The 13,444-nt window shown below is 35.3% G+C and overlaps 1 protein-coding gene across 1 annotated transcript; it reads left to right on the top strand.

Annotated features, from left to right (window-relative positions):
• The first annotated feature begins 11,567 nt into the window (after positions 1-11,567).
• Positions 11,568-12,584, top strand: LOC145564640 (uncharacterized). The gene has a single exon (XM_081624900.1). The coding sequence runs from the start codon at positions 11,568-11,570 to the stop codon at positions 12,582-12,584; it is 1,017 nt and encodes a 338-aa protein (XP_081481026.1).
• The last annotated feature ends 860 nt before the right edge of the window (positions 12,585-13,444 follow it).

Here is a 13,444-nt window from a genome sequence, read left to right as displayed (position 1 = left end):
GATCTAGATTTATTATGTTGTGATTATATAGTGAAGTCTAGCGCATCATCACAAAACATCAATAAAATCTAACATGCATAAAATACTGAATGCATAAATAAGACATAGCATGGCCCCTAATCCTAAGAAAACTAATAAAGTAAATGCTCCCACTTGAATCATCATGGATCACATCCACCTTGCTCCTTTGGGCCTTCACTTCATGGGCTTCTTGGATTAACTGCAACCTGTAATTCTACTCTATTCTATCTACTACTTAAATAAAATAAAATAAAATTACAAAATACTTTATGGTACGTAGACCGTACTAAGATTACAAAAATACATCACGATGCGCAGATCGTATTTAGCAATCTACTGGGCCATACTAGTCATTATATAGCAATAAACAACATCATATATTATAAAATTGCCACATAATAAATCACTCATCATGCTTTCCTAAACTATAACATCGAATGATCATAATTAAGGAAACATGACATCTAAATATCTCATATTTTAATTAATGTAATTAGATAATATCATATATTATTCATGATCGTCAATAAAATATCATATATTCTAAATTAGTCATGAGATAGAATCAAATCTTATTTTAATCTTAAAAGATAAATCATATTTATCTTCAAAGATTATCCTAACAAAGTTAGGAAATTCTATCCTAATTACTAGCCAATCACAATATTTTAAATCAATTATATCCAAAAATAATTATGGGATAATCACATTATTTAAATCAATCTTTATCTTTTTGGAATATGCTCGGAATATTCTAACAAATCCTATCCAAAATTAACAACCTTAATTAAGGATAATTATCAAAAACCAACTTTTGAAATTTGATTTTATTCCAAAATAAAATCAGATTTTATTTTGAAATTATCTTTAAAATAAAATAAAAAAAACAATTTTTTTTTTAATTGAATCTGCTGCCACGTCAGCCAGGGGAAGCCCAGCCAACGCAGCAGCTGGAATCCGCAGCAAGGAATAACCAAGCCACGGTTTTGCCGCAACCGCAGCCAAGAGCAAAGCCCAGCCACGGCGCAGCCAGCAACCTGACTGGAATTGTTCCAGCAGGACGCCGGCGCTACGGCCTGAGGGTGGTCCGCGCGTCGCAGCTAGGCCGGAGCCCAGCCACGAGCAGACCGCATTCGACGCTGCAACAGTTGCAGGTCGTTGCTGCTGCTTGTCCCCGTCCTCCAGCCGCCGCCCTCTCTGCCCTTCTCTTCGACCCCTTGGGCAGCCGCCGTGGCCACCTAACGGTGGTGCATCCACCCAGCCACGGCTGCCCCCTCCCAAAATCAAATCTTTGTTTTTTTTTTTGAGAAAATTAATCTAATTAAACAACATTTGTTGAATTAAATTAATTTAGGGTCTATTGAATTAAAACACAACATTTATGCCTAATTCAATTTTGAAATTAAATTCACAATTCAATTTCAATTTTAGGGTTCTTCACAAAATTAATTAAAATTTTAATTTAACTTTTAAATTAAAATATTGATTATACAAAAAACATATTTTATGTATAAGATCAATTCAATTAAAATTATGAAGCATAAAATTTTCGAAATTCATCAAAATTAAGCACAAAATCAAAATTTTAGAGCTTTATTTCAATCAAAATTTTCGAAAAACTAGGGCTTTTATCATACATTGCTAGAACAAATTGAGCAATTAAATCATATTTAATCATATTCCAAAAATTAAATCTCCATTTAATATAAAGATTGAACCATAATTAAATATTCTCCCTCCTAATTGAATTAAAATTGTGGATTATCAAAGAATTATTGGCAATATGCGTAAATGCAATAGGCTAACTGATACCACTGTAGGAGTTTATAGGTACTACGCAGCGGAAATAACATGAATCATATTCATACAGTACCTAATCCTAGGATCTAATGCATAACACATAAAGCACAAATAATCGTACCTTTGAAGCGTGATTCCACGTGTGATCGAGCAAGAACAAAAGGAGATAAAGAACCTCAAGCGTGATTCCTCTACTTGGTCCACGGGCACAGATTAAGACCTCCACTAATGCTAGTTAGTCGCAATTGAAACCTTCAATTGACCTTCTATGGAGAAGAGCGACATACTAACCAAGAACCACCACGATAACCACCACGAACCACCACCTAAGGGGTGGCCGTACAAACGTGAGGGGAGGAGAGAGATAGCCGTGATTTAGAGAGAGGATTAGGGTTTTGGGATTGGTTGCCTTGATGTCAAATTCACAGTGTGTGAATTATGACTACTTCTTACAAACCCTAGGCATGAATCTTATTTATAGATCTCATCTCTAAATAAGAGCCCATGTCATAAGCCCAAAACCTAATTCCAATCTAACTATGCTAGCCCAATCCAATTCATGATTAGTTAATTGCTCATGAGGCCCATTAATGGGCCTCTTACTTGCTTAACCCAATACCCTTGTTGTGTGACCAATATAGGATCCATTCTAAAGGGCTTTGGGCTATTTGACTAGCCCAAAGATCATCTCTCATAGTCTAGCAACAGAGGATGACGCCCCAATAGAATGAACTTATTATCTCCATAATAGTGATCCTTGATATATCTAGTAATTGCACTTATCGAAGACATGATTCCTTCAGCGTCTTCTGGGCAATCGAGCAGCTCGTCCCCTGCATCTGGCAGCAGGTCTGCTCTGCCTTCTTTTGCGGCTGCTGCACCTGCTACTGCTCACAGCAAGCCCACGACACGTGCTAATGCTGTGGGCAGCCCGCTTGGTGATGCTCCATCACCGGACACTCTTTCGACTCTATCCGAGTTCACACCCGAGCATGTTCGTCTCTTGTTAAATATGGTTACTAATAAACCTGATAAAATGATTGGTGAGTCTTTTTCCTTGTCTTGGATTATCGACACCGGCGCCTCTCATCATGTTACCGGTGACACCTCTTGCTTATTGGATGTACACTCTATTTTATCATGCCCTGTCGGTCTTCCGGATGGTACACAAGCTCTAGCTACGAAGGAGGGGCGAGTGTATTTGGCTGACGGCATCACTCTTGAGAATGTTTTATTTGTTCCTCAATTAAATTGCAATTTAATATCGGTGTTAAAAATGATTGATGATTCAAATTGTTATGTCCGATTCACTGACTCTTTTTGTGCTATACAGGACCAACGCTCGGGGAGCCTGATTGGAGGCGGTGAACGAGTAGATGGACTCTACTATTTCCGGCGGATTCCAAAAGTATGTGCAGTGACAAATTCGGAGGTTTCTAAATTCGAGCTATGGCATCGTCGTATGGGGCATCCATCGGATCAAATCGTCAAGTTAGTACCTGCCATTAGTACTAGTTCTAGTAGCAAATTCTTGAATAAAGCATGTGAAATTTGTCCACAAGCTAAACAAACACGGAATAGTTTCCCGGATAGTGATAGTCGGGCTAGCCGAATTTTTGAAATGATTCATTGTGATTTATGGGGGCCGTATAAGACACCTTCTACTTGCGGTGCTCATTATTTTTTTACTATTGTTGACGATTTTTCTAGAGGTGTTTGGGTTTATTTGTTAAATGATAAAACTGAAGTTTACTCTTCATTTTGGTCTTTCTTTGCTATGGTTAAATGCCAATTTGATGTTCATGTTAAATGTGTGCGGAGTGATAATGGTACGGAATTCAAACCTATGATTCCGTATTTTAATGAAAATGGCATTTTATTTCAAACCTCTTGCGTTGGTACCCCACAACAAAATGGTAGAGTTGAGCGTAAACACCAACATATTTTGAATGTGAGTCGTGCATTGATGTTTCAAGGTGATTTGCCGTTTGGTTTTTGGGGTGAATGTGTTCTTGGTGCGGTTTATTTAATTAATCGTACTCCCTCTTGATTACTAGATAATAAAACCCCTTTTGTAATGCTTTTTGGCAAGGAACCTAATTTTGATGAATTAAGAGTGTTTGGGTGTCTTTGCTTTGCTCATAACCAAAGGGCTAAGGGTGACAAATTTGCTCCTAGAAGTAGGAAGTGTGTGTTTGTGGGTTATCCTCACGGCAAGAAAGGGTGGAAATTGTATGACTTGGAGACGGGAGAAATTTTTGTTTCACGTGATGTGAAATTTTTTGAACTTGAATTTCCGTTTGCTAAAGAGGGTGAGGCTCATATGGATAGTATGGACGTGACTCACGACACTAGGGGCATTGACACTGATTTTTTTGGACGATTTGGAGAGTGTTCTTGAGGCGAGTGAAAGCTCCCTTGAGCCCGAGCACACGGACAGCAGTGCTGCAAGCAGCTTCCCCTCATCCCCTGCCACTACTGCCCATGTGCCGCATGCTGCTGCTACTGCTGGCAGCCTAGACAGCGACTCCCCTACGGTTTCTAGTGCTTCCAGCAGCCCTCCTGTGGTCCCTACTACTGCTGCCAGCGAAGGCAGCGTGGACAACCCTTCCCAAGGCACTTTGAGCTCTACTTCTTCCTCTAATATTGACATGGGTTGTGGCCAACGACAATGGCATCCACCGGGTTGGCACCGTGATTATGTCGCACATACTATCTCTCTCCCAAGTCCATCTAATTCTCATAGTTCACCGTCTCCTCCAAGCTCCTCAGGTACTCCTTATCCTTTAGCACATTTTGTGAATTGTGACAATTTTTCTATGCGACACCGTGTATTTATTGCAGCTGTAGATGCAGCGGTTGAGCCCTGTAATTTCAAGGAGGCAATGCAGGATGATGGGTGGAGAGAGGCTATGCAAAAAGAAATTGATGCATTAGAAAATAATGGCACATGGGTGATGGAACAATTACCTCCGGGCAAGAAAGCTCTTGGGTGTCGATGGGTTTACAAGGTCAAGCTTAATTCTGACGGCACACTAGAGCGATTGAAGGCTTGTATCGTTATTTTTGGTAATCATCAAGTTGAAGGTATCGATTATAACGAGACTTTTGCTCCTGTTGCTAAAATGGTCACTGTTCGTGCTTTTCTTGCTGTCGCTGCTGCAAAGAATTGGGAATTGCATCAGATGGATGTCCACAATGCATTTCTTCATGGAGATCTTGATGAGGAAGTTTATATGAAGCTTTTCCCTGGGTTTCATGGCTCTCAACCTGGTATGATGTGTCGTCTTCTGAAGTCGTTGTATGGTCTTCGACAAGCACCTCGTTGTTGGTATTCTAAATTGGCCGCCTCTCTGAAAAGGTACGGTTTTGTGCAATCGTACTCTGACTATTCTCTTTTTACTCTGCAATCTGGGTCTATTCACCTTAGTGTTCTGGTGTATGTTGATAATTTGATAATTTCTGGTAATGATTCCTCTGCGATTTCAACATTCAAGTCATATTTGAGTGACTGTTTTCATATGAAAGATTTGGGTGTTTTGAAGTATTTTCTTGGTGTTGAGGTTGCTCGTAGTCCGGAAGGCATATTTTTATGTCAACGGAAATATACACTTGACATTATTGCAGAGTCTGGTTTGCTAGGTGCTCGTCCGGCAGGTACTCCTATTGAGCAGAATCATACTCTGGCGAAATCAGAGTCCTCATTCTTTTCTGATCCGGAGCAGTATCGACGGCTTGTGGGTCGTCTGATTTATTTGTCTTTTACTAGGCCGGATTTGGCATACGCGGTGCATATTCTGTCTCAGTTTATGCAAAACCCGCGCCAGGATCATTGGGAAGCGGCTCTTCGTACGGTGCAGTACTTGAAGGGATGTCCAGGTCAGGGAATTCTTTTGAGTTCAGATTGTGATTTACAGATTACAGGTTGGTGTGATTCAGATTGGGTAGGTTGTCCTTTGTTGCGCCGCTCTATATCGGGATGGTTGGTGTTTCTTGGTGCTTCTCCTATATCTTGGAAGACTAAGAAACAGGACACTGTGGCCAAGTCTTCTTTAGAGGCCGAATTTCGCTCAATGTCTAAAACTACTGATGAGTTGAAATGGTTAAAAGCCCTTCTTCTGAGTTTGGGTGTCTCGCATCCCCGTGCTATGAGTTTGTTTTGTGATAATCAATCTGCTTTGTATATTGCGAAGAATCCGGTTTTCCATGAGCGTACCAAGCACATTGAAGTGGATTGTTATTATCTTCGTGATGCGATTCAGGATGGTATTATTAGTCCGTCTTATGTGAAGACAACGGACCAATTAGCGGATATATTCACCAAGGCTTTGAGTAAAAATCAATTCATGTATTTACTTGGCAAGTTGGGCATTTGTGATTTGCATGCTCCAACTTGAGGGGGGGTGTTGAGTGATATATTGTGTATAGCTATTGGGCCAATGTATGAGCCCTAACCTCTATTTCTAGGTTGTATATATATATCATACATATCGTAATACAAGATACAAAACTCTATTCTCTCTAATTTGACAAATAAGGTGAACAAAACAGGGCCTAAATATCCTAAGAAATTTGAGTCCCAAAAAAAAAAAAAAAAAAAAATGGAGGAGTGGAGGACTTGGTTGCAGTGAAGTTGATGTTTCATACATTCATGTTTGTCATCTAGACCAATTCCTTTGTTTTGACGACTCTTAATTTCCATCCTATCACAAATTAGGCCTTCATCCCTATGAATTCATTGAAATGTCAATAATCCTTTGACATGAATATTTGGAAGTTCAAATTTCCCATCTTTTTTTAATTAAATTTAATGAATATTTCAGGTGCGTCAGATAAGAGAACTAAAAAGTAAAATATTTAAAAGATGTAAAATAATTTTGACATACATTTCAAAATCAATATTTGAGTAATTTCATTGAAATTGTTAAAAGAAATCAAAATACATAATTATGCTACTTTTTTTATTAAAATTCTTTACATATTGTTCACGTCATTTTCTTTAAATATGGTTTTTTTTTTTTTAATTTAGAAAAAAACGGCTAATCCATGAATTAGCGATTTTATTAAAGTAGCAGTTTATTATTCAAAAATACCATTTGTTCATAAATTGAAATTTCAAACTTAACTCTCCCCCTTTTTTTCTTTTTAACTAAAAGAATAGTCAAAGTCTTCGGTTGACTTGTATTAAACTAATTGCATTATATTACGATAATTATAATTTATCCTCCCAAGCCTCAACACATTTCAACCACTCCTATCCAAAGACATAACGACACTCCAAATTAACGGCCATGAACAAGAACAAAGAGCAAGATGTGTTTCAAGGCTTTTTTGGCATCTTCAACGAATCAATCAAGCTCATCTTGACATGGCCAAAAATCTTCATTCAAATCACCCTCGTCTCGATTTTCCCTCAATCTTGCATCTTTTTACTTGATAATTGGGTATTTATGCCTCACTACAATAATGTGCCGACTTTAGGATACAATCATGTAAGTTCTCCATGGTATACCGATATTTTTGGCTCTATCTCTAAGGAAATGAGCACCTTTTTGCTTATAAAAACGGCCTATTTCATATTCTCCATAATCTTCTCTATGATTTCCATCTCCACCATAGTTTATACAGTTTCTTGTATTTACACCAATCAAGAAATCACCTTCAAAAGGATCATAAGTGTGGTTCCGAGGGCATGGAAACCATTTTTAATCACGTATATGTGTAGATATTGCATGATACTTGAATACATGTGTATATTATTGATATGGGCTATATTATTCATTTCATTTGATAACCTAGGAAACAAGTTCTTCTTTCTAGGGATTCAAATTTATTTAGTTGGGTTGTTATACATGAGTATTACTTGGCAATTAGCTGATGCAATTTCTATAATGGAGAAAACATGTGGGTTTAAAGCCTTGAAAAAGAGTAGAAGATTAATCAAAGGCAAGATGGGAACTGCCTTGGCTATATTTTTTGTGACAATTCTTTGTGTTTTGCCAATTTTAGCATTAAAAATTAATGAACAATTAGTTGAAAATAAAATTGATATTGGAAAAACACTTTGTAGTAGAATTTTTATTGTGGTGTGGTGGAGTTTGGTTAGTCTCTTCGTCCTTGTTGCCCAAGCAGTCTTCTACTTTGTGTGCAAATCATATCATCATGAGGACATAGACAATTTATCAATTGGCGATGATCATCAAGTGTACATTGGAGAATACGTTCCTTTGAAGGCCGATTTCATATGAATTAAGTAATCTTTGTAGTTGTGGGGTTAATATGCTACATTTAAAAGTTATGACAAACTACTTATGGGGTTACTTTGTCACATTTGTCATTGAACATGTAGAGTGCATAGAAGACTAATTTGCGGCTTAGGCATGTTTTAATTGCTTATCTAATCTTATTCTATCGATCACGTTAATTATGTTAAGTCATTATTTGTTATAGTTCCTTAATTGTAAACAACAAGCTCCTTGATTTTATAGTTAATCTATCAATAGAACTTGTTATCCAATAAATCTTGTCATTTTTTATTTTTTTTTAACTTAATATTATTGTCTACTCTCTCCATTTCAGAATGATGTTCCTGTTTCGTACATCAATGTAATTTTTTTTATCTATCTTTGACCGCAAATATTTTTAATCTCACACTAGCAAAAATTATAAAAGTTAGATATTAATAATCTACTCACCAAGACGAATCAAACTAGATTTCACATGACTATATTTATTCTTATAGATTAAGAGAAATTTAGAAGATTCTCTCTTTTTTAAAAAAGACAAAGATTCCAAATAAGAACATCATTGTGAAACGGAGGGAGTATTATTGATATACTTTAGATATGCATATTTCTTAGAGTTTAATTGCGAGTACACTAAGAATTAAAGTTGAATGTTAGTATGTTGCGTTACTTGGTACGCACACCATTACAAAGCCCTCCTCATGAGGAAAAATACTAATATATCATAAGAAAGAAATGTAAACAAATTAGAGTTATTACAAACAAATTAAACATTAATATTCATATTATTAAATACTAATTGACTGACATTAATGATCAAATTTGTTGCGTGCTTTGCCTCTCAAAATCTCAATAGAAGTATTGGATATGTTAGAGGACTAATTCGACCAAAAGCTTAAGCTGATGGATGAGGCTCAAGAATGTGTTTTTATACTCTATCACTCCCTCTCACATGAAAGGCCCTTTCGGCTTGAAATGTAGATGCAACACAGGCCCACCCATACCTGGTGCGAATTAATTCCACTTTGAAAGAGGGGCGGATGAAATTCAAATACGTGACTTGTGTGTCACGCTGGCTCCGATACCATGTTAGAGGACCAACTCAAGCTTTTGGTTGAGGCCCAAGAACATGTTTTTATACTCTATCAGGATACTCCTATGAAACCGATTGAGTGAGGAGAGAACGAATATCTTGTCTCTTTGACAATTTGCTCGAACTACCAAGCTATACTACCCAAATGCCTTTTACTGAATTGATGACTAATAAATTATCACCTTTACTTTGAATGTTCAAAATGGTTTCAAGGTAGCTTTCGCTTTGTATGCTTTGGTGGTGTCGAGATTATTGAACGTAAATGCCTTGACGAGGGTTCATCTACTATCTCTAATAATTAATGAGACCTGCTACTAAGTTATACTTAGCTTCTTCCGTTCCATAATTAAGTGCTCGTTTATAATATTTCGCCAAAATTAAGGAAATTGAAGAAAGTATGAAAGCATTTGTGTAAGTACATTGAAAATAGTTACAAAGAGTATTATATTTTGTTTTTTAATGTTTACAATAATAAAAGTACATCTAATTTATTTGTTAGTTTATGAAAGTAGCGCATGTAGACACCAAGTTTAAAGGGTATTTAGGAAAGTTTAGTATATATATTAAAAGTTACCTAGGGGTATGTATTTAGTGAGGGACCCGGGGGTATGAATGTAGTTATACAAAAACTAAAAATAAAAACAGATACTTAATTTTAGAACATGGAATACAAACACTTGATTTTGGAATGGAAAGAATAATTAAAATTTGTACAATTAATTATGTCGTCTATTGTATGCTAGGATGTACTCATATATTACTACAATGTTTTGTTGCTTGTAATAATAAATTAAATATTAAACCTACCCTTTAATATCCATTGGTGAAAGACTAATTAAAATAAAGTTAAAGATAATTTTGATCAAAACAAATTAAGCAGAAAAGGTAAGTGTGTGTTTGATGTTTAATTTCCAAAGACAACCCATTCCACAAGTAAGAAAATTCGAATAAAGCTAAGCGACGGTAAAAGGAGGCCGTGCGAAAGGGGCCGCGTCAGCGCGTCAATTACGTAGTAATATTTTTTTTTTTTTATTGCGTCGCTAAGACGTTGTTTTTTTGTTTTTTTTTTTTTTTTTTTTTTTTTTTTTTGAGGAAAGGACCGTACATCCACTTTCTAGATGTATGTAAATCTTCAATTTTAAATTTTTTTTTATTGTGTATTTTTAATTTTATAATTTGAGGTGAGGGTTACATAAAAGATAAAGTATAATTCGAATCAAGTTTGTAAAAAGTGTAAATATGATGGTTGAAGTGTATGCTTCTACTTAGGGTCTGTTCACATTTAGAATTGAGCTGAACTAAACTGATTAGAGCTGAAGTGAACTAAACTGAATAGAGTCGAAATGAATATTTTACGAGAGAAGGAAATTAGGAGCTGAACTGATTGAAGTTGAACTGAATTGAACTGAAATTAAGGTGAAGTGAACAAGCCCTTAATGCTCACTATACATTCGTTGAACATTAAATCCAAAACTAAAGAATATGATTACTAATTCTAATGAACATCTATAAACCCCAATGATTTATGCTAAGAGCTATAGCTAAGATTATGTTAATTTTATTGGAGTTAATGCTCTTTTGTTTTAATTTTCACGTTCTTTAGAATTATGCTTGATGTTCATCGGTATATAGTGTGCATTGTGTATATGTCTTTACTAATAAATTATTGTGTAAAAGGAAGAACATATGGATCTGATCAAATCAATACAATTAAATGATTACTGTCTAAATTGTACTACAAACTAATTAACTTAAATCAAACCCAAATGTGATTAGCACTAATTAAATTTCTCTGATAGTTTATTGCCAAATTGCCATTAGGTCAAAACAAACGACTTGTATTGACTTGACTCGTCCATTCCAAATATGGTACGACTAGAAAGACTCAAGTGGCACGACACCACTCAATTTTAAAAAAAAAAACAAGTTGAGCTTATACGAACACTAGACTTAAATACATGTGATGAGTGAATGACTGTTCTACAGTTTAAGAACACTTAAGATAACTCTAACCATATTAATTAGCATTGAAATATTAATTTTAGAAGTAATTGTAAAAGTTACAAAGCTTATCTTGTATATATGTAAGGTAAATACCAAACAACTCATGAGTTGATTTTAATTAATTAATTATATATATATATATACCTTTTGTTATACGGAGTATGTACATCTAGATCTAGACATAAGACGACATTTCCTTTCTTTGGCCAAGTCTATGTTAACGTAGTTATGCCTTAAGCTCAAAAAGTAAAGTCAACGCTAGACTTTTTCCTCATTTGCTTCCTAATTGGCCATTGACTTGGAATTAAGGAACCACATATCACTGCAATAAACCTCCTTATTACCTTCAATGTCTAAAACATTCCCAAATCCACAATTATCCAAAAACATTCATACCTCCATAGATGGATCGAGAGCAAGAAGATCTTCAATTCTTAGGCTTCTTTGGCATATGCAAAGAGTCAATAAATATCATCTTCAATTGGTCCAAAATTTTTACCAAGCTCACCCTAACCTTGATCATCCCCCTCTCTTGCATTTCCCTAGCCAATGATGGGTTTTCGACCTTCATATCGGGTAAGATCATTAACAATGCGGCCACCTTAGATTACATCCCACAAGGCACCCCGGCTTATGACAAGATTTCTAACATGATCTCCTCAGAATGGACTACGTTTTGGCTCATCAAATTTGCCTATCTCATATTCCTCCTTATATTTTCTCTCCTATCGACCTCTGCAGTTGTCTACACAATTGCGTGTATCTATACAGGTAAGGAAGTCACTTACAAAAAGATCATGAGTGTGGTCCCTAAGGTTTGGAAGAGACTAATCATTACTTTTTTATGGAATTTTGGCATAATGTTAGTATACAATTTTATCTGGTTTATAATTTCAATGATAGCCTTTATCATATGGTGCATATTCATATTTCCAAACGGCGATTCTCTTGGAAAATTAGCATCATCCATACTCTTCATAATATACCTTCTTGGGTTTACATATATTAATGTGATATGGCAATTAGCAAGTGTTATTTCTGTGTTAGAAGACACTTATGGGATTCAAGCAATGATAAGGAGCAAAAATTTGATCAAGGGTAAAATGGGAATTTCAACGGCAGTGTTCTTGATCTTCACATTTTGTTTGGTTGGGATTGAAATGTTGTTTGAGAAATCAGAGGTGATTGATTGGACAGTTGGAATTGGAGGGAAAATTGGTTATGGAATATTGTGTTTGGTGTTGTTGACTTTGTTATTTTTGTTTGGGCTTGTTGTTCAAACTGTTATTTACTTTGTGTGCAAATCTTACCACCATGAAAATATTGATAAATCTTCTTTGGCTGATCATCTTGATGCTTATCTAGGAGATTATATTCCTTTAAACTCTAAGAACATACAATTAGAGGAATACCATGCGTAAACTAGTAAGTGTTTGTTTTCCTTTTTACGTAATTGTAATTTATGAGTGTATTGGAAAGTTCTTCGTGTAAGACATAATCGATTTTGAGTTCTTTGTGTAATTGTATTGATACTTAATAGAAATCTATGAATTTGTAAAAATATTCGATCTTTGTACATTAATACTTTAAATTTGATACTGAGTAGTACTGTAAAGTACAAGAATATGTGGAGCATGTTTCGGAATGATTAAGACAATAATATTTTTCTAGTTGGGTAGAGATAGTTGTGTGATTAGTCTTTGCCTCCTTGGCTTTAAAATTTAATGGTTTATTTAACAAAAGAATCTTTTAAGAGATCAAACTTAGCTTTTTAGCTCATAATACATATAATTTTTATTTTGTCAATTTTAGTTCACTAAGCTAGAGCATGATCATATTTATTGTAAGGTGATTTATTCACTAGATTTTTCTTCTTTTTTTTTTTAGAAAAAAAAAAATTCATGAAAAGGACCAAAAAAAAAATAATTTGAATGTACCATTTATTGTTAACAGCTACTGTTAAAAATAGTGTCACACATAAGATATGGAGTAAGATTGAATAGGCATGGCAATTGGCAATGCAATCATCGCAAACACGTACACCAAATGTTTGATTAAATGTAGTATAAAAAACCCACATGAAATTTGCATTATTAAGTCACATGATTTTTAAATTTAGGTGAGGTGACCCTGTTCTCAAATGAATAACAATTTCCTAGTATGAAAAGGAATAATTGAATAGAGGATATTTTATATGCATCAAAATCTTGTGTCATAGTTGTAAATATCATTGCACATAGACACGTAGTAGAGATGCATCAAAAATTCAAAATGATACGGA

The sequence above is a fragment of the Chenopodium album genome, chromosome 10 (genome assembly GCF_948465745.1).
Source record: "Chenopodium album chromosome 10, dcCheAlbu1.1, whole genome shotgun sequence".
NCBI classification, from domain to species: domain Eukaryota; kingdom Viridiplantae; phylum Streptophyta; class Magnoliopsida; order Caryophyllales; family Amaranthaceae; genus Chenopodium; species Chenopodium album.
The sequence above is the reverse complement of the archived record's forward strand: the minus strand, read 5'-3'. Positions and strand labels throughout refer to the sequence as shown.